The sequence below is a fragment of the Macrosteles quadrilineatus genome, unplaced genomic scaffold (assembly GCF_028750875.1).
Source record: "Macrosteles quadrilineatus isolate MER2022 unplaced genomic scaffold, UCM_ALF_1.0 Scaffold_1__1_contigs__length_201487025, whole genome shotgun sequence".
In the NCBI taxonomy this organism is placed as follows: Eukaryota; Metazoa; Arthropoda; class Insecta; order Hemiptera; family Cicadellidae; genus Macrosteles; species Macrosteles quadrilineatus.
In genome coordinates, this window is record NW_026542594.1 from 31428223 (window position 1) to 31449519 (window position 21297).

At 37.6% G+C, this 21297-nt stretch overlaps 3 protein-coding genes across 8 annotated transcripts in view; 1 reads left to right on the top strand and 2 right to left on the bottom strand.

Annotated features, from left to right (window-relative positions):
* Positions 1-21297, bottom strand: part of LOC128981980 (pentatricopeptide repeat-containing protein 1, mitochondrial) — a 124544-nt gene that overhangs the window by 32375 nt on the left and 70872 nt on the right. For 4 of the 6 annotated variants that reach the window (XM_054401023.1, XM_054401028.1, XM_054401008.1 and 1 more), the window contains exons 2-5: positions 11338-11784; positions 10328-10468; positions 9418-9589; positions 3307-3455 (exon numbers count right to left, since the gene is read on the bottom strand). In XM_054401023.1, coding sequence (XP_054256998.1) covers positions 3307-3455; positions 9418-9589; positions 10328-10468; positions 11338-11754 — 879 coding nt within the window. In that variant the 5' untranslated portion in view covers positions 11755-11784. The remainder of the gene's footprint in view (positions 1-3306; positions 3456-9417; positions 9590-10327; positions 10469-11337; positions 11785-21297) is intronic. The other 2 variants (XM_054401016.1, XM_054401041.1) reach the window with 2 other exon arrangements.
* LOC128995678 (uncharacterized) lies at positions 11762-16974 on the bottom strand. The gene is made up of 3 exons (XM_054420698.1): positions 16527-16974; positions 13567-14805; positions 11762-11784 (listed from the first exon to the last, which is right to left on the bottom strand). Exons 1-3 carry the CDS (start codon positions 16972-16974, stop codon positions 11762-11764), a joined length of 1710 nt encoding a protein of 569 aa, XP_054276673.1.
* LOC128995686 (uncharacterized) overlaps positions 17149-21297 on the top strand; it is a 64102-nt gene continuing 59953 nt past the window's right edge. The window contains exon 1 of the mRNA XM_054420706.1: positions 17149-17820. Within this exon, the coding sequence (XP_054276681.1) occupies positions 17149-17820 (672 nt within the window). The remainder of the gene's footprint in view (positions 17821-21297) is intronic.

Sequence of the window (21297 nt, forward strand, 5' to 3'; positions counted from 1 at the left end):
AGTAGACTATTATGCACAACAAAGGTATATACTGCTGACATATGAATAAGCATTTAGCCTACGTCACTCCGTCATGGCAACAGATATAGAAAATTATTTTAAAGTAATGGGTTATGGTAAATAATACTGTTAACATAACATTTATGAAAACCTTCTGTATCGTTATAAACATTTAGATTTAAATACAAACATTTTGTTTGTAAAATATATCGCCTTGTCAGTAGTTTTTATTGAGTGGTATTGAGTCACTATTCTGCAGATAAAGTAAGTAATATTATATCCATAAACTTTCCTTGGTTTTGAAGTAAGATATATCTCTTATTTGGGGTTAATCCCCGGCAGATACAATAGAAATTAAATGATAGTAAATGACAATGCCGCACTAAACAAAACAGTCCCCATGAACATCTCGTTAAAAAGACTCGGTAAGAACCTCTCGCCTCTCGGTTCTCTAGACAAATGCGAGATACGAGAAATCGTGCTGAAACGAAACAATAGTCACCAACATCTCGATAAAACCTCTTGGTAAGAACCTCTCGCTAAGCAAAAATACAATCGAAACGTTTTGATTGTAACATCTCGCAATCGCGCATCACTAGTAAATTTTACATGACTTATTTTTAAACTTACAGATGAATTTTGTTGTGCAGCTAGTCCATGACCTTAAATTTTTTTAGATTACTGTATTACTATTGTAAAGTAAAGAAAGAAAGTATGAAAGTATTGGATTGGACCTATGCCAATTCGCAGATGAAAGATTTTACGTAACATTCATAGTTCCTTATACAGATTTCTTATGATCTTAGTCAGTTGCAAAGCTACACAGATCCTCTCACAACATTCTACGCTCTTTCTTCACTCATATTTAGGTTTAAATACCCAGATGGCGCCCCTATCTCATAATGTAAAGAAATTTGTAACTAATTTAAATTTATAATTTATACTAGCGGCTATTCCCTGCCCAACAAATCTATTCGGAAGCGAAAAGCTGATGAACTGGAAGAGCCAGGATTGAATCTCACCCGTGGCACTATTTTTTTTTGTCTCGGATTTTTTCATTATCAGCAAGTTTGGTTGGTTTGGTTAGGTTGTGACGGTTTAATTTTTTAATTAAAACATTATACAATTGAATTTGAGCCATTTATAGTTTTATTTTATGAACAGAACTATTTTTTCGATTAAACCTTCATTCGATTTTTCATTATCAGCAAGTCTGGTTAGTTTGGTTAGGTTATGACAGTTTAATTTCATAATACAAAATTATAAAATTGAATTTGAGGCATTTATATTTTTTTTTTTATGAACAAAACTAATTTTTCAATAATTAGTAAACCTTCATTATAGTCAATCAGAAGCCTCCAAATGACACTGTTGGCAAAACTAACCCTGGAATAAAAATTCAGCTGGAGAGAGGGTAGAAGTTTCTCTCTTGAACAGATTTGGTGGGCAGGGACTAGCTGCTAGTCATCTATATGGACCAGCTGTAGCCAATTTTTTGTTAAAAAAGAACATAGTTGTGTGAGCCAGTCACAGAATGCGCTACTAGCGCTAGTGACTAAAACTCTATTTTCCACCTTATTACTTTCTCCCCCTATACCATAGTATATGGAGAAAGTATTGTTTTCGTCAAAATTTTCGAGTTTGAGTTTTGAGTGGATATATTCGTTTTGGGTCCCCCTGGACCCAAAAAAGTGGTTTTCGAAGTGATGTCTGTGTGTGTGTGTGTGTGTGTGTGTGTGTGTGTGTGTCTGTGTGTCTGGATGTGTACAGAGCTAGAGACTACACCTGTGGTCCGATTTCGATGAAATTTGGTATGTAGGTTCTAATCCATGGTATCTCCAGGCGTTTTTTTCATTTTTTTGAAATTTTGATTTTTAATGGGGATTTTCCCATAAAAACCCATAAAAAACCGGAAAAATCTGATTTTCTCAAAAATGGCCCGAACGATTTTGATAAACATTTAGTATGTTGTAGCCCTTTAAATTCTGAACAAAATGGTACAAATCCCATTTCTGTAAAAATTACCGTTCAAAAGTTATGGTAAATGATGTTATTTCCCCATAAAAACCCCATAAAATAACGAAAAATTGGATTTTGGACAAAAATCCGGTTTTGATTTAACATAGTGTGTTTTGGTCCTTACAATTTTCATAGTTTTTTTTTCATTTTTTCGAAATTTTTATTTTTAATGGGGATTTTCCCATAAAACCCCATAAAATAACGGAAAAATAGGATTTTCCAAAAAATGGCCCGAACGATTTTGATAAAAATTTAGTATGTTATATTCCTTTATATTCTGAACAAAATGGTACAAATCCCATTTCTGTAAAATTACGGTTCAAAAGTTATTGTAAATTATGTTCTTTTCCCATTAAAAAAAAACTACATAAAATAACGAAAAATCAGATTTTCCTAAAATTGGCTCGAACGATTTTGATAAAAATGTTGTATGTTATAGTCCTTTAAATTCTGAAGAAAATTGTACAAATCCCATTTCCGTATATTCACTCTCACCGCTTACACATGATAAAGGTTGTTGACAAACTTATGGGAGAAAGTATGTGTCAGAATGCTGATACCGTTTATTTTTTATTGCTGGCCAGGTTGATGGGTCTTAACAGTTGCTATAGCTCACAATAAGTCATTCCATTAGTTTGGATTGGTAAAAAAGATAGTGTATTCGACAGAATTGAGTGATTTAGATCAGCATTATCTGCCGGTGGCTCTCATCAACTATGACACTTTTGATTAAAAAACTGGCTACAAATTTAACATGGGGATGGAATGTCTAGTTGTATTAATAGTCAAAGATTAAACATACTCCCTTAGTAGATTTGTCATCCTTATGGAACAGCTGAAACCAATTTTATTGATAGTTCTGTACATCGCACGGTAGAGGTCGTGTTTTGTTTATAAATTGTTTCTTGTTATTTCAGTCTTTAAAACTTTTTTTAACCTAATGAAACGATCTAATCATAAACAATAACTGATCTCCTAGTTATATAACCAAACATTAAAGCAGAAATATTAAAAATAACCAATAACCAAATAAAATAATATAAACAAAATTTTGTTTACACTAGCGATCAGTGTTGACGTACATGAACTAGACACGAAAAACAAGCTTCAAAATGTACAATGGGATGAGAAGTCTACTTGTGTTGCTTTTACTTACTTCCACCATGGTTAAGTCTATGTTATCGCTGAGAAACAAGTTATTGGGAAGAGATTTTTACCTCTTGCCAGGTAGTGGTCAATGAACCACTATTATTTAGTTTTAATTTTGTTTATGAAATATAAAATTACCAGTAGTGCTTGTCTAAATCCTGCTGACTTGTCAGTGATACAAGCCTGCAACAAGAAGTTAAACGTTTCACCTGTCACCATTATCTTCTTTTCGATCATTTCATCTACCAGTTCAAAGGCTGTTTGTATGTCCCCACAACGCCCAAAAGCTGAAAACCCCATACATATTCAAATTATTTTAAGCTGTTAATAGGGAGTGTTTAATTTTTTTTAAGATAAACACATTTTCGATGTATTTTGTATATCTATCTATATCTAAAAAAGAGGAAGTATGTATGTATATTGTATAGGCTACTAGCTGGCCCGACAGACGTCGTCCTGTCCTAATGTGGTCTTATGACAAATGCTCGTTCATTTTCAAGATGAGCTCGTTCGCATGGCTCAAATCACGTCCTGGTTGAAGTTCGTTCGCTACGCTCACTCACCTTTTGGTTGCAAATTAGCTGTTGTCATAAATTTAAAAAAATAATAGTGCTGCACCTTGTTGGTAAACCTATTAACTATTAATACTATTGAACATCACAGAATCAAATTGTTTAGTTGAACCAGCTGTTAAGATTCTTTAATTCCATTGAAATATTAGTACTCATAAGGTTAACATGGGAAACCCCAGAGCCACTGGGGCGGAGCCCTTTTGATGGATCTGCACCAAACTTCACACAAACCACCCTTGGATAATGCTTAATAATGCCTGAAAGTTTCATTACAATCTGTCGAGTGGTTTGGAGTCCGTAAAGGACAAACAAACAAACATACATACATTGGATTTTATATATATAGATAGGTACCCTATGGACTCCGAAACCGCTCGACAGATTTTAATGGAATTTTCAGGCATTATTCAAGGCTAGTTTGTGTGAAGTTTGGTGTAGATCCAACAAAAGGGCTCCGCCCCAGAGGGTTTTAAGGAATCCAATGTCAGACTTTTGGAACTACAATGTTTACAAATAAATCCTTATATATAATACGTGAAGGCAATTACAGAATGCAGCACAGAAAACTATTTTACTTTATGTTACGTCAAAATATATTAAACCCCAATCACAGCACACCTGTCAGGGTGTCTACTACATTCTGGATAAAAAATTCATGGACAATTCCCGTACATTTAAGGACACTTTGTGGTAGCCTTTGTCGGTGTGATTACCGAATAATTTTCCTGATTTTTTAAACTGTATTAATCTTTTTTTTCACTGTAGTTGTACCAGAGAGAAAAGTAAATAATAATAGACAAGAGTTAGCCTAAATTTCAAAATAGAAATTTATTGAAAGTAAACAAACGTATACTTTAGGTAAAGCTTAAAAAATAGAGTGACAGGGAAACGCAATCATTGTCTCCTGCGATAGCGACAAAATACTGAATATCTCCATCGGTCACGGAAACATCATAACATAGCTTATCCGATCCAGGCGGATTAATTTGGCATGATTCGCCCTGACACAACGTTAGGTTCTCGACTACTTTTGAAAAAAAAAGAATCTTTAATGCATATATTGTAACTCAGTTCTTGGTACAAAATCGGTATGGTAAGAGGCTACCAGTAAGCACAGAGTGATTATTGTCTTTCCATTTGCAAAGTTAATATCGACACATAGCAATCATTAGTTTATCTTAGGCTCAATTACATTTTCTTAGTATATTTTACAGCTCTTTCAAAGAATCAAAATACCCAGTCATAGACCTAATTATTTAGGAGGGCCTATATCAACTGAGTAACAAACAATGAGGTTATAGCAGTCACTTTCATCATTCTAGTTCATAAGCTTTAGATTGCTTAAAGCATACAACACAATAAATAAATATGGGAAACAAAAAACATTGTAACCTGAACAGCCAACAATATAAGACAAAGATACAGAAAATGCAATGACATAATTTGAAACCAAGTAGGCCTACGTATTGATAAAAAATTTATGCAAACAACAATGCTTGTGGTTTTGTCAATTGAGAGATAAAATACCCATAAAAAAGGGTTTAACTTACAAAATAAGACTGTAGATTAGTTACATGTTTAATATGAAACCATAAACAGTTTAATGGCACTAGTGTTTAATGGCCATTGCCTAGGCCGGCGGCAAATTGAATCTTCAAAGACTGAAGTACAAGTAAAAAGTGAAATTTAACAGCCATTATAAAACTATTATTTTCATGATAAAATAGGTTTGGGATCTAATAATAATTACCCTAGTTATAAATAAAGAAGTTGTAAAGGAATAAAAGTGATACAACTTTTATGAGCTAGCTACTGAGTCAACAGTTCTTGGAAGTACTTGACTTGACACTTGATTGTCGTGATAAAATATTAATGGGTTTGAGACTGCTAATGGGGTTTTTATTGCATAATTACTCTAGTAATAAATTATGAAAATGTAAACAAACATCTGATAAAACTTTTATGTGCTACTAACCAACTAGCGATCGATAAAATTATGGCCCATTAAAAATTTAAGGACATAGTTTGGCATTTAAGGACAATTCCCGTACATTTCATGGCCAGTAAAAAATTAAGTACAATTCCCGGTTTTCCCGGATTTCCCGGTTGGTAGACACCCTGACCTGTGCACTCAACAATGTTTAAATTCTCCACTATTAAATATGTAAACAAACATATAAAGTAAAAATATAAATCAATAAAAGGGAAGGCAATTCTATACCCACACAATGTAGCATAAATTATTAAGTGAATAATAATCATGCATGCTATCACAGGTATTCAAATGCCTCCCAATTTGTCATTAAACTACCACATTACTGCCATTAAAATGATTAAGTTCGTATTTTGCATTCTAGGCTTGTAACCTTGAATGCTTGTCCTTGATAGGTTATAATATTTGATTCTTTAAAGGTCTATTATATCTGTAATGCAAGTGTTAACAATAGTTCTTCTTAATATTTCTGTATTATTACCGAAATAATTCTGAATCATAGTATTAGTAAACAAATTCAAATTACATAGTTTTCAATATTTTTTTATAGCAGGCACATGATTTACCTAGCATCTAAAACGTTAACAATGTATTACAATATTGCGTCTTTACATTAGCCAAGAAAATAAATTTAAATGTTCTTACGTTAGGTTAATAGGAAACATATAATCTATTGACAAAAATTGAAGCAGTTATTTCGATTGTAAAAGCAATATAAAGGAAACTCAACACTAAAATCAGGAATATCCGTCAAGTCGTTGATTAAAAATCGTGGAATAAAATATCCCTGTCACGTTTTAATATAAGAATATTATATCTTTTCCTATTATTTACTATAGTGGGGTTTACAATCTAAAAACTGTTATTAAAACATGTAACATTATTACTCTAAAATTCAGATAGACGTCTTAAGCCTGACGCTTACAAGGTGGCTAGGAAGTCTCTTCGCCGGGCCATCAACCGGAGCAAACGCAGTTGCTGGGAGAAATTAAGGGACAATGTCGATTCCGATCCGTGGGGCCTGGGCTACAAGATAGTAATAAAGAAGCTTGGCACCCACTCTCCACCTTCCGTTATGGACGGGGCCTCTATGGAGAGGATTGTAAAGTCCCTTTTCCCGACTCACACACTGCACCCATTGCGGGAGTTCGGAAGGGTGGACGACGTACCGCTATTCAGTCTCGAGGAGTTGGAGGCGGCCATTCTATCCCTGAAGAACAACAAGGCTCCTGGACCGGATGGGGTACATGGTGAGGCCCTGAAGAAAGTCTTTTCAATAAATCCACAAATCCTTTTGAGCACGTACAAATAATGCCTGTCTGGCCGAGGGGAAGTTTCCCTTCTGCTGGAAAACAGCTAGCCTTGTGCTCGTGGGAAAGGGAAAAGGAAACCCAGACCTACCATCCTCTTACAGACCTCTCTGTATGTTGGACACTGCTGGGAAAGTCTTGGAAAAGTTGATCCGTTCCCGACTGAATTCAGCCGTGGTTGCTGCAGGAAATCTATCCTCTCGTCAGTACGGCTTCAGGAAGGGACGGTCAACGGTTGACGCTATTAAGGAGGTAAAGCGAGCCGTAATGAGAGCTGAGGAGTTTAACAACTATTCTCGTCGGGTTGTGCTGCTTGTAACACTTGAGGTGCGAAACGCATTTAACTCCGCGAGGTGATGCGATATGCTGGACGCTCTGGAGAACACTTTCCACGTCCCGGCATACCTCATGTGCATCATAGAGGACTACCTCCGGTACCGCCTCCTCATTTATGACACTACAGAAGGCTCCAGGACGATGGATGTAACTTCTGGTGCTGCTCAAGGATCCATACTGGGCCCGGACCTCTGGAACGTCGCCTACGACAGCCTCTTGAGATCCGAGATGCCTGAGGAAACTGTCTTAGTTGGGTATGCAGATGACGTTGCGGCTTTAATAGCTACACGTAGCATTGAGCTTGCCCAGCTGAAACTAAATCGAGTCATGCGCACCATTAACGCATGGATGGCAGAACATGGTCTCTAGCTCACTCCAGCTGCAGAAGGCTGTTGATGTCTGCGGTTCAGTCCGTGCTCCTGTATGGTGCGGAAGTGTGGGCAGACGCTCTCAATAAGGAGATATATAGGATGCGGCTCGCCCGAGTGCAGCGTCAGGCAGCACTAAGGGTAGCATCTGCCTATCGAACAGTGTCCGAACCCGCCGTCCTGGTGGTTGCTGGAGTCATCCCCGTCAAACTTTTGGCGGCGGAGAGGAATGCAATTTATCAGCGCCGTGGGGAGGACCAGGCAAGAATTGAGGAACGCACCCGAACCTTCCAGCTGTGGCAGGAGAGCTGGGAACAGGAGACAAGGGGGCTCTGGACCAGGCGACTGATACAGCAAGTCCAACCTTGGGTTAATCGGCGGTGCGGAGAGGTGAACTTCTACCTCACCCAATTTCTGACGGGTCACGGCTTTTTCCGGTCGTACTTGTTCAGGATGGGCAAAGCCGTGTCACCCGATTGCATATACTGCCCAGGCATTCCCGATGACGTGGAACACACTTTCTTCCACTGCCAGCGTTGAGAAAGGCCCCACCTGGAGGCTCAACAGTTTGTAGGTCTGCTGTCGGTGGACACGGTCATACCGATGATGATGGAGGGTGAGGACAATTGGACCTGTGTGTCACTTTACATCCAGGGTGTTCTCCGTGCCAAGAAGCTCGACCTTGACCGGGATGCGGTGTAGGTCATAGAAAAAAAATAATGCCAGAAACGGTGCGAGCCCTGTGGGCTTAGGTCACATGTTGGCCTGACTTGAAGTAATGTGACAAACAATTCCAGGTCTGTGTCCAACAGAGCAGAGGGGGGGTTTTTTAGTAAGTAGTCTGATAAATTCAGGAGTCTCAGACTACAGGCTGGCTACCTGTGTGCGTAAAAGCATTTACCCTCCTCACCCTAAAAAAAAAAAAAAAACTCTAAAATTCAACAAAATTTAGAATTAGACAACTAGCTTTTACTTGTATGCCTACAATGCTTTGGTTTTTAACTATTAGGCCTAGATTTACAGCTATTCTATAATTGTTATGAAACGTAATATACTGTATCTTTATTGACACTGACATTTTGAAATACGGCAGTGTACGATTATTTAGTCGTACAAGGTTGGCAACGCTCCGTGCAGTGGGCGCGGGCGGGTTAGCGACTTCCAGAGTTAGCGAATTCCGCCGCGGGACAAAATCGAGTCAGCGGATTCCAAAGTTAGCCAATTCCTGACTGAGATGGTTAGCCAGTTCCAGAGTTAGCCAGTTCCGACACACGACCGAGTTCCTAAGTTAGCCAATTTCTACATCTCGTAGAAAAGTTTAAAGGAGAAATAGTCTTAACTTAAGAATATCAGATGATTTCATCCGAATTACCCTTACACAAAATAAATTGATCGAGAATTATTTTCTGGCCTTTGTGTTCACAGCGGATGCCGTAACAATGACGCACATTGATTATATGCTGGGCCAAACCACAGGCACCACAAAGGACGATTGCCTAGCAAATTTTACAACAGATTAGAATTTTTCATTATGGTTCTGGTGAACCTAGGTTTTGGTGTAACCAGGTGATGATAAAAGAGAGGTTATACTTTTCATGTCTTATGTAATATTAAAGAATTGAATGGGTGGCTAAACCAAGTTTATACTTCCCATTATACTACATATTCACCTTTGATCATGGCGTGGTATAGAGTCTGATTCATTAGGAAAGCTCTTTCTACTAACGTAACTCTGAGATGCTGCGCTCGGAGGAGAGCATCTTCAGGGTATGGACTGTTGGCACAGGCATTGAACAAACCTGTGTATGTGTGACCTGTCACTTTCAAGCCACGACCCCTCATCTACAACAAGTCAGATTGAATTAGTTACCGGTAATCTATAAACAATTACACAAGCTATATTGATTCACTTAGTAGCCCTGCATATTACATGAGTATTTTCAAATATGCACAATAGAAGCATAAAAATGAACAATCAGTTAGGAATAGATATATTTCCAGTAATATAAATAAATGCATAGCTTTTTACATAAAGATAAATAGCTTAGAGTTGTTATATCCTTACATATAATACGTGAAGGCGATTTCTACAAAACACTACTCCTCCATTAATTATGGACGGGTTTTTACAAACTATTTGTCAAAATTAAGTATTTTTTTGTGTAGACCCCCCTTTCACCAATTCCTGTAGTAAAAGTCCTCGGGCTTTGCCACGCAGGCCATCAAAATCCTAATGTATTTCTTATTAAGAAAAGATTTTGTTTACTTGAAGAGACATATTTGTATTGATTGCATACTTAAACAGCTGATCATGGTAAACAGGATATACACCAGAGCGTTCGTTTTCAGAGTGAGTTGGTTTGCAGTTTCGATAACTGGACTGGAGTGATTGATTACATTATCTTTGAGTTGACTCTTTTAATTCATCGGAAATTATGACTGTTATTCGTTTTGAAATGAAGCCTGTAATACTTTGCAATTGCTCAAATAATTTGAGCAACAGGTGCACTAGTTTATATATATTTAAGGAGATTTAACTACTAAATTAATCATATCAACCTCTAAAGGATTTAACTTTACCATTTTATAGAGACTAAATGCTTTCCTTGTGTAACCAACATTTCCACAAGCTCCTATCAGTAAATTGTAAATATAGTTGTCAGGATTAACAAGATCCTCTTTTAACATTCGAGTTTCAAGAACATCAATTGCTTGGCTGACCTGTAAGCAAAACAAAATTAGGGAAGTAATGTTTTGTATAATAAAGTAAACAGAGAATTTATTTACTACTCCGACTTCCATTGGAAGATAACTCTATATTTGACCATATAAATACACCCTGGGTTTTATAATTTAATTTGTTCTGATTAAATTCACAACCATGAAAAGATGCATTTAATTCCATCTTTAATTTTTTTCAACTCAGGTTGTGCAACTTAAAAGTTTGCGATCGGAATTTTACCTCCCTAGGCTGTGACATCAGTTTTACTCAGGGATCAAATTCCGCTACCCCTGTTTATTCAAGCAACACCACTATATTAAATCGAGACTTGTATGGTATTGAGGATGTTAATCTTGCATTTGAATACTTTATAAATAAACTGTAAACAGTGTATAAAACTAGTTACCAAAAAGGAGTAAAAAAGTTCAATAAAGAAAACAAAGTAGACATTATTTTATGATTTAACGATAATTTAAGAAGCACGAGAAGCACCACAGCTGTTCATAGCTGTTTTCATCTCGTTGTAAGATCTGTATAGTTACAGATACCAAATTATAAAAATTACACGACACTGAAGAACTACAACAGAGATACAAAAAAATTGAAGAGGTCTAAAATCAAGGAAGCCAAAATCATGCACAATGAAAACACAATAAAAAGTTGTATGAATAATGTTCATGGTTGTTTTTTTTTTGTTGTTTTTTTTATTAAATCAAAACTTATAGCCTAATAGGGACTCTAAATTGCAAACTTAATTTAGCCACAGTGTTGTCAAATAACTCACTGAAGGTAATCATTACAATAGCTGTAAATTTTTATTTCGGAATTTAATTTTTATAGTTGTCATTGAAGGATAAGGATTAAATACCTTTTTTTGTTCTAAAAACTTCTTAATGATCCTGCCATATTGATTGATGGTAAGTCTAGTTTTATTTTCATCACCATACACATATTCTTTGACGACAATATCATCCTCTTCTTCAGGTAGATTTTGAAGTTGCTGATAGGTTTTCCAATCCTTACTTAAGGTACCAAAGCTATCAGGATTATGCTTGTCAGAAGATAAATAACTTTTCAATTTATCATCAGTACCATCTCCAACAGTCCTTTCTTTTTCAACTTTTTCTTTAACTTTTTTTAATGATTCTGTCTTAGCAGAATTTACGACATTTCTACTAAAGTTTTGATGGTGGTTTTCAAATGCTGTCCGTTTACAGAATGTAAGGTAATTTCTTCTGACAAGTCTTAGTAAAAATAAACTTGTATTAGTACAGTGTGAATTCATTTTTGGTTTAAGTTTTTGCTGAATGTCTACCTGTAAAAATAAATATCTTAACGCTCTTTTCACACTATGTGGGTTTTTTCGTACGGTTAAAAATCATATGTGTAAATATTTGTTACTGGTATAAGTGTAAATAAGATCCTGACGTAACAAAATCGCCTTGGCTCTAATACACTGTAAGACGAGTTTGCAATCTACTAGGCCTTTTTTTACTCAGGTTGTGAGCCATCCTTAGTAGTGCACTTGCTTGATAGGTCCAAATAATAAAAGCTCTGGAAACTTTTGACGCTGGTGACGTAACACGTCATTCACCAGATTTTAAGTAAAACCATAACTTAAAGAAGTAGGCCTAAGGTACAGAGGAAACTTGCTTATGGGATGACCGAATGCTTTCAGCTCTAGTATGTTGTGCCGGAAATATACTTGTAACAAGCAAGGAAGAGCCCAAGCTGCGAGCATTGTAGTGCCATGGCTGTGGGCCAGTGGCGTATGTAGTAAATGCAAACTTTTACACTGCACGATTGTTTGGCGAATGGGAGCCCACCAGCAAGTGCAAATAGATCAGCTGTTGTTCTGTTAATTGAGCGAAGCTCTTATACGTCGACTCTTATGCATTTTGTAATACGCAAACTCCTCCTAGACGGCTGAATCAATCGTTTTCAAATTTTGCATGGTGATGAAGACCATATCGGTGAGTGCCAACATCTATATGGCTTATTGCGGACATTTTCCATCACGAATGTAAAAAAAAACAATACACAACGTTTCGGGATCTGGAATCTGATCCCGTCTTCAGGTGAAAAAACTTAACTAACACATTACAACTAACAATACACAAACGCCCAACCTAAGTTGGAATACACTACCGAGGGTAGTAGTCAAAAAATATGCACTGTATAGCAGTCAAGTCATGATACAACATGCAATTAATAACAAATCACAAAACACTATAATCTATAAAAGGTTTACGTACAAAAAACTCACACAATGGAACACTAACAACACCGTACGCTATGACTCCACCAATGAGACTGAACCAACATGGCTGACCAATCGGAAACACGGAGACAACAGAAATGGCTTCCGGTCCCTGGAAAAGTAAAACCAACAAAATGGCGGAGCGATGTACGATGCCGCAAGATGGGTGTTAATTATGTTTATTCATATCACGAGTTTTACTACGAGTTAACATAACGTGCGAATTTTGAGGAGAACTCGTTATTTCCCTATTTATTGAACAATTAAGTTCCCTATCCTTTAGTTCCTTGTTCAAAATGGGTAGCCAAAGTGGCCTTATTTCAACCGATGACTGACTGATTGGTTGGTCTGCTAATTTAATGTATGAGGCTTCAATGAGTTTACGTTTGAAAAAATGAGGTTCCTTATGGACAATTTTTGCCTCTTCAAAATTCATACGATGATTTTCGGACCAGCAATGATGAGCGATCTTAGATTTTTCCACTAAACCTTTTTTGGTGTTTTCTCTGTGTTCTTTGATTCTAATGTTCAACGGTCTTTTTGTCTCGCCATAGTAAGGCCTGGAACAATCATTGCAATTTATTCTGTAAACACAGTTTTTAGTATCCTGAGTGTCATTTTTGGGTTTTGTTTTGACGAGACTCTGCCTAAGTGTGTTTTGTGTCCTAAATGCTGTTTGCACATTAAATTTCCTAGCAACCCTTCTGATTTTTTCCGACAGTCCTGACACATACGGGATTGACATGTGGACGAGTTTTTCCTTGCGATTTTGTAAAGGTTCACGCGTAGCCCTATCTTTCTTGCATTTGTTTATAATGGATCGAGGGTATCCGTTACTAGCCAAATCCTGTTCTACTTTCTTAATTTCATCCTTTAACTCATCCTGATTGGAGCAAATGCTCTTAGCCCTGTCAAACAGAGAGTAAGCAACCCCCTCCTTGACAGAAATTTGGTGGTTTGATTGAAAGTTTAGATACTGCCCTGTGTGTGTCTTTTTTCTGTAAACAGATGTTCTAAGACTGTTCAAATGCTTTTCTACGCACACGTCCAAAAAGGGGAGTTTGTTTTGTGATTCCACCTCCATGGTTAGTTTTATGGAGGATGAAACGCTATTAAGATGCTCTAAAAACTCATTCAATTTATCATCTCCATGAGGGAAAACCACGAAAGTGTCATCGACATATCTCCACCATATCCTCGGTTTGAGCCGAGCTGAAGCCAAAGCTTTTTGCTCAAACTCCTCCATAAAGATGTTGGCAAAGATAGGTGACAATGGTGACCCCATGGCCATACCCTCATCTTGACGGTATAATTTACCCTCTAATTGGAAATAGTTACATTGAGTACACAACTCCAAAAGTTCCATTATGACGTTAACAGGGAGTTTAGTTCTGTTTGCTAAAGTATCGTCGTTTGTGAGACGGGTCTCAATTATTTTTAGGGTTTCCGAAACGGGGACATTCGTAAACAGACTTTCAACATCGAAGCTGACCAGCTTGTCAGTATCAGCCAGTACGATAGATTTAGACTTTTCTACAAAATCTTTGGAGTTTTTGATAAACGAATCAGTGTTTCCTACTAAAGGCTTTAAAATGTCCAGAAGGACTTTAGACAATTCCCTACAAGCAGAATCACGGGAGCTAACTATTGGTCTCAGAGGAACGTTAGGTTTGTGGATCTTAGGTAACCCGTACATGTGTGGAATTTTGGAATGGTGTGGTGTCAACCGAGTCCTTTGTTTGTCGCTAAAAAACTTTTTGTGTTTTCTTAGAGTACTAGCGATTTTACGCTCGAAAGTTTCTGTGGGGTCTTTTTTCAATTGGGTGTATTGGCCAGATTGCAAAGTTTCTAACATTTTTTCTTCGTATGTCACAGTATCAAGAACTACCGTGGCATTCCCTTTATCCGCGGGCAAAATCTTTACAGTACCGTCTTTCCCAAGGACTGATACTGCTTTGGTTTCCTCTTTACTAAGATTAGGTTTAGGAGTAGGAATTTTCTTTAGTAAAATACTAGCTTCACAACGGAACTGATCCCCCTGAGACTCAGGTAACTGAGAAACAGCAGACTCAATCCCTGTCACAAAATCCAGCGTTTTAACTGATTTAGGCAAAACGGAAAAATTTAGCCCTCTGCTCAAAACAGAAATCTCAACTGGGTTTAGAACTTTAGAAGACAGATTCACAACTTGGTTTTTTGCATCATCACACTGTGAAATTTGAGTATTCCTATCAATGTTATCGGGAGGTCTGAGATGTTGTAGTTTAGCCTTTTGCCTAGCCTTCACATTTTCCGATTCTTTGTTGAACCTATTTTGTATGCTTTGAAAAATGTTTTGAAAATCAGAACCTATTATTAGTGCCAATTCAGCTTTTTTGTTCTCAATAGAGCTTTTCAGAAGTCTTTTTTCTAAACGGTGGTGTTCAATTCTTTCATTGATTAGAGATTTAGAAGCTAAAGACATTATTTTGCTGGCTTTGAAACTTTTGTAAGGAGGTTTTAGGTAAAAACCTTTAGGTATCAAATTTTCACGTTTGCATTTCACAAGAAAGGTCAAATGGTTTGTGTGATTAGCCAATTTTAAATGCATTTGTTCCAATTCACTTATTTGATTACTTACTCCGGGTCCGTACCGAGAATCAATTCTTTGTTTGAAGTTCATTGTTGGTGATGGTGAGTTAATGTTGTTCAAAGGTTTATTGCGGACATTTTCCATCACGAATGTAAAAAAAAACAATACACAACGTTTCGGGATCTGGAATCTGATCCCGTCTTCAGGTGAAAAAACTTAACTAACACATTACAACTAACAATACACAAACGCCCAACCTAAGTTGGAATACACTACCGAGGGTAGTAGTCAAAAAATATGCACTGTATAGCAGTCAAGTCATGATACAACATGCAATTAATAACAAATCACAAAACACTATAATCTATAAAAGGTTTACGTACAAAAAACTCACACAATGGAACACTAACAACACCGTACGCTATGACTCCACCAATGAGACTGAACCAACATGGCTGACCAATCGGAAACACGGAGACAACAGAAATGGCTTCCGGTCCCTGGAAAAGTAAAACCAACAAAATGGCGGAGCGATGTACGATGCCGCAAGATGGGTGTTAATTATGTTTATTCATATCACGAGTTTTACTACGAGTTAACATAACGTGCGAATTTTGAGGAGAACTCGTTATTTCCCTATTTATTGAACAATTAAGTTCCCTATCCTTTAGTTCCTTGTTCAAAATGGGTAGCCAAAGTGGCCTTATTTCAACCGATGACTGACTGATTGGTTGGTCTGCTAATTTAATGTATGAGGCTTCAATGAGTTTACGTTTGAAAAAATGAGGTTCCTTATGGACAATTTTTGCCTCTTCAAAATTCATACGATGATTTTCGGACCAGCAATGATGAGCGATCTTAGATTTTTCCACTAAACCTTTTTTGGTGTTTTCTCTGTGTTCTTTGATTCTAATGTTCAACGGTCTTTTTGTCTCGCCATAGTAAGGCCTGGAACAATCATTGCAATTTATTCTGTAAACACAGTTTTTAGTATCCTGAGTGTCATTTTTGGGTTTTGTTTTGACGAGACTCTGCCTAAGTGTGTTTTGTGTCCTAAATGCTGTTTGCACATTAAATTTCCTAGCAACCCTTCTGATTTTTTCCGACAGTCCTGACACATACGGGATTGACATGTGGACGAGTTTTTCCTTGCGATTTTGTAAAGGTTCACGCGTAGCCCTATCTTTCTTGCATTTGTTTATAATGGATCGAGGGTATCCGTTACTAGCCAAATCCTGTTCTACTTTCTTAATTTCATCCTTTAACTCATCCTGATTGGAGCAAATGCTCTTAGCCCTGTCAAACAGAGAGTAAGCAACCCCCTCCTTGACAGAAATTTGGTGGTTTGATTGAAAGTTTAGATACTGCCCTGTGTGTGTCTTTTTTCTGTAAACAGATGTTCTAAGACTGTTCAAATGCTTTTCTACGCACACGTCCAAAAAGGGGAGTTTGTTTTGTGATTCCACCTCCATGGTTAGTTTTATGGAGGATGAAACGCTATTAAGATGCTCTAAAAACTCATTCAATTTATCATCTCCATGAGGGAAAACCACGAAAGTGTCATCGACATATCTCCACCATATCCTCGGTTTGAGCCGAGCTGAAGCCAAAGCTTTTTGCTCAAACTCCTCCATAAAGATGTTGGCAAAGATAGGTGACAATGGTGACCCCATGGCCATACCCTCATCTTGACGGTATAATTTACCCTCTAATTGGAAATAGTTACATTGAGTACACAACTCCAAAAGTTCCATTATGACGTTAACAGGGAGTTTAGTTCTGTTTGCTAAAGTATCGTCGTTTGTGAGACAGGTCTCAATTATTTTTAGGGTTTCCGAAACGGGGACATGGCTGATACTGACAAGCTGGTCAGCTTCGATGTTGAAAGTCTGTTTACGAATGTCCCCGTTTCGGAAACCCTAAAAATAATTGAGACCCGTCTCACAAACGACGATACTTTAGCAAACAGAACTAAACTCCCTGTTAACGTCATAATGGAACTTTTGGAGTTGTGTACTCAATGTAACTATTTCCAATTAGAGGGTAAATTATACCGTCAAGATGAGGGTATGGCCATGGGGTCACCATTGTCACCTATCTTTGCCAACATCTTTATGGAGGAGTTTGAGCAAAAAGCTTTGGCTTCAGCTCGGCTCAAACCGAGGATATGGTGGAGATATGTCGATGACACTTTCGTGGTTTTCCCTCATGGAGATGATAAATTGAATGAGTTTTTAGAGCATCTTAATAGCGTTTCATCCTCCATAAAACTAACCATGGAGGTGGAATCACAAAACAAACTCCCCTTTTTGGACGTGTGCGTAGAAAAGCATTTGAACAGTCTTAGAACATCTGTTTACAGAAAAAAGACACACACAGGGCAGTATCTAAACTTTCAATCAAACCAACAAATTTCTGTCAAGGAGGGGGTTGCTTACTCTCTGTTTGACAGGGCTAAGAGCATTTGCTCCAATCAGGATGAGTTAAAGGATGAAATTAAGAAAGTAGAACAGGATTTGGCTAGTAACGGATACCCTCGATCCATTATAAACAAATGCAAGAAAGATAGGGCTACGCGTGAACCTTTACAAAATCGCAAGGAAAAACTCGTCCACATGTCAATCCCGTATGTGTCAGGACTGTCGGAAAAAATCAGAAGGGTTGCTAGGAAATTTAATGTGCAAACAGCATTTAGGACACAAAACACACTTAGGCAGAGTCTCGTCAAAACAAAACCCAAAAATGACACTCAGGATACTAAAAACTGTGTTTACAGAATAAATTGCAATGATTGTTCCAGGCCTTACTATGGCGAGACAAAAAGACCGTTGAACATTAGAATCAAAGAACACAGAGAAAACACCAAAAAAGGTTTAGTGGAAAAATCTAAGATCGCTCATCATTGCTGGTCCGAAAATCATCGTATGAATTTTGAAGAGGCAAAAATTGTCCATAAGGAACCTCATTTTTTCAAACGTAAACTCATTGAAGCCTCATACATTAAATTAGCAGACCAACCAATCAGTCAGTCATCGGTTGAAATAAGGCCACTTTGGCTACCCATTTTGAACAAGGAACTAAAGGATAGGGAACTTAATTGTTCAATAAATAGGGAAATAACGAGTTCTCCTCAAAATTCGCACGTTATGTTAACTCGTAGTAAAACTCGTGATATGAATAAACATAATTAACACCCATCTTGCGGCATCGTACATCGCTCCGCCATTTTGTTGGTTTTACTTTTCCAGGGACCGGAAGCCATTTCTGTTGTCTCCGTGTTTCCGATTGGTCAGCCATGTTGGTTCAGTCTCATTGGTGGAGTCATAGCGTACGGTGTTGTTAGTGTTCCATTGTGTGAGTTTTTTGTACGTAAACCTTTTATAGATTATAGTGTTTTGTGATTTGTTATTAATTGCATGTTGTATCATGACTTGACTGCTATACAGTGCATATTTTTTGACTACTACCCTCGGTAGTGTATTCCAACTTAGGTTGGGCGTTTGTGTATTGTTAGTTGTAATGTGTTAGTTAAGTTTTTTCACCTGAAGACGGGATCAGATTCCAGATCCCGAAACGTTGTGTATTGTTTTTTTTTTTTTTTTTTACATTCGTGATGGAAAATGTCCGCAATAAACCTTTGAACAACATTAACTCACCATCACCAACAATGAACTTCAAACAAAGAATCTATATGGCGTTAAAAAAGTCTCTCAGGAATCCGCCCCACTGGGTCTCAAAGTTTCAATGTAATCCTTATGGAAGCAGTATTTGACACATAAACAAAGACATATGATCAGCTGTTGACTTTTGAATGCAGTAGATAAAGAAATAGCTGATAGCACAATTCCACAGATATTAGAACAGAAACTATATGGATCATAAATATAATCAAATGACGACACTAGCTTCAGGTCGAGGTGATCCGTGACGAATCAAGTGGTGAAGGAAGTAGTGAAGGAAGTAGTAAAGGTGAGCAGTCTGGAGTGTGGAAACTGTTTATGACGATTAGATTAAGGTACTGTATTTGCATTCCTAAATTTCTATGGGAAGGGAGGAAAACAGGTCCGTGACGTAGGAAGTGGTGAAGGAAGTAGTCAAGGCGAACTGTCCGGAGTGTGGGAACTGTTTATGACGATTAGATTAAGGTATGTGCAATCATATTATGCTATTGGAAGAGAAGGAAACAGGTCCGCGACGTAGGAAGTGGTGAAGGAAGTAGTAAAGGCGAGCTGTTCGGGGTGTGGGATCTGTTTTTGACCATTAGATTAAGGTATTTGCAAACCTATGATGCTATGGAAAGGGAGGGAAACAGGTCCGTGACGTAGGAAGTGGCGAAGGAAGTAGTAAAGGCAAGCAGTCCGGACTGTGGGAACTGTTTGTGACGATTAGATTAAGGTATCTGCAATCCTAAAATGCTATGGGACGAAAACAGGTCCGCGACGTTGGAAGTGGTGAAGGAAGTAGTCAAGGCGAGCTGTCCGGAGTGTGGAAACTGTTTGTGACGATTAGATTAAAATGTCTACAATCCTAAAATGCTATGGGAAGGGAGGAAAACAGGCCTGCGATGTAGGAAGTGGTGGAGGAAGTAGTCAAGGCAAGCTGTCTGGAGTGTGGGGACTGTTTATGGCGATTAGATTAAGGTATCTGCAATCTTAAAATGCAATGGGAAGGGAGGGAAACAGGTCCACGACATAGGAAGTGGCGAAGGAAGTAGTCAAGGCGAGCTGTCCGGAGTGTGTAAACTGTTTATGACGATTAGATTAAGGTATCTACAATCCTAAAATGCTATGGAGGAATTGAGGGCGTAGGAGGAAAACAGGTCCGCGATGTAGGAAGTGTTGGAGGAAGTAGTCAAGGCGACCTGTCTGGAGGGTGGGAACTGTTCATGACGATTATATTAAGGTATCTACAATCTTATAATGCTATGGGAAGATGTATGTGGGGTGATGCAGGTCCGCGACGTAGGAAGTGGTGAAGGAAGTAGTCAAGGCAAGCTGATGTCCAGAATGGAAACTGTGGAAACTGTTTATGACGATTAGATTAAGGTATCTGCAATCATATTATGCTATTGGAAGAGAAGGAAACAGGTCTGCGACGTAGGAAGTGGTGAAGGAAGTAGTAAAGGCGAGCTGTTCGGGGTGTGGGATCTGTTTTTGACCATTAGATTAAGGTATTTGCAAACCTATGATGCTATGGAAAGGGAGGGAAACAGGTCCGTGACGTAGGAAGTGGCGAAGGAAGTAGTAAAGGCAAGCAGTCCGGACTGTGGGAACTGTTTGTGACGATTAGATTAAGGTATCTGCAATCCTATAATGCTATGGGAAGGGTATATTCAAACCTACAAAACAGTTAGTTAAAGTAAACATCTGCTTTTAGCGAATTTCCCTATAGGGAAGTAGCTATTACCGTTGGTGGCACGGTAAGACCTAGGCCCGGGACCAATTTACTTTTTCATTTTGATGTTCCCAGAGGCCAAAAACACCATTCGTTCAAGTTTTTATATATGTATATATATATATATAGGCCTATATATACATCCGTGAAAGCGATAACTTGAGTAATTTTTGTTCGATTTTGATAATTTGGTTTAAAGGTGTAAGGCGGGATAAACTTGAATGAGTTTGTGAACCAGCATGATCGGACCATGGGAACGGGATTTTACGGGGGTTTTTGGGGTAAACATTGGTTTTTCTAATTTTTTACCCTCAAAACACAAAATTTCCCAATTTCTCTCTAGACCTTTTAAAAAAGCTTAAAAAAACAAATAATTTAGTATATCGGAGAAAATTCAAAGAAGAATTCTTATGTTATTCTAATGGAGAATATTGTAAAATGTTGTAGTTTGCTTGTTTATCGACATATTTTGATAAATCTTGGAATTATATTTATTTTATACTAAGCTATTAAAATTTTCCTAAAAAATACACTTTATTAGTTTCCTTACAGCAGCAAACCTAGGTACTCGTTAGACCTAATGTTATTTGGTACGGTATATC

Bases quoted from the DNA above. Each gene is read 5' to 3' on its own strand.
- LOC128995678 (XM_054420698.1), bottom strand. From the start codon at position 16,974: ATGGGGTCACCATTGTCACCTATCTTTGCCAACATCTTTATGGAGGAG. The intron at 14,806-16,526 runs GTAACGGATACC...ATTTTGTGACAG, and splicing joins AGTAGAACAGGATTTGGCTA to GGATTGAGTCTGCTGTTTCT. The intron at 11,785-13,566 runs GTAACGGATACC...TTATTTTTACAG, and splicing joins AGTAGAACAGGATTTGGCTA to GTAGACATTCAGCAAAAACT.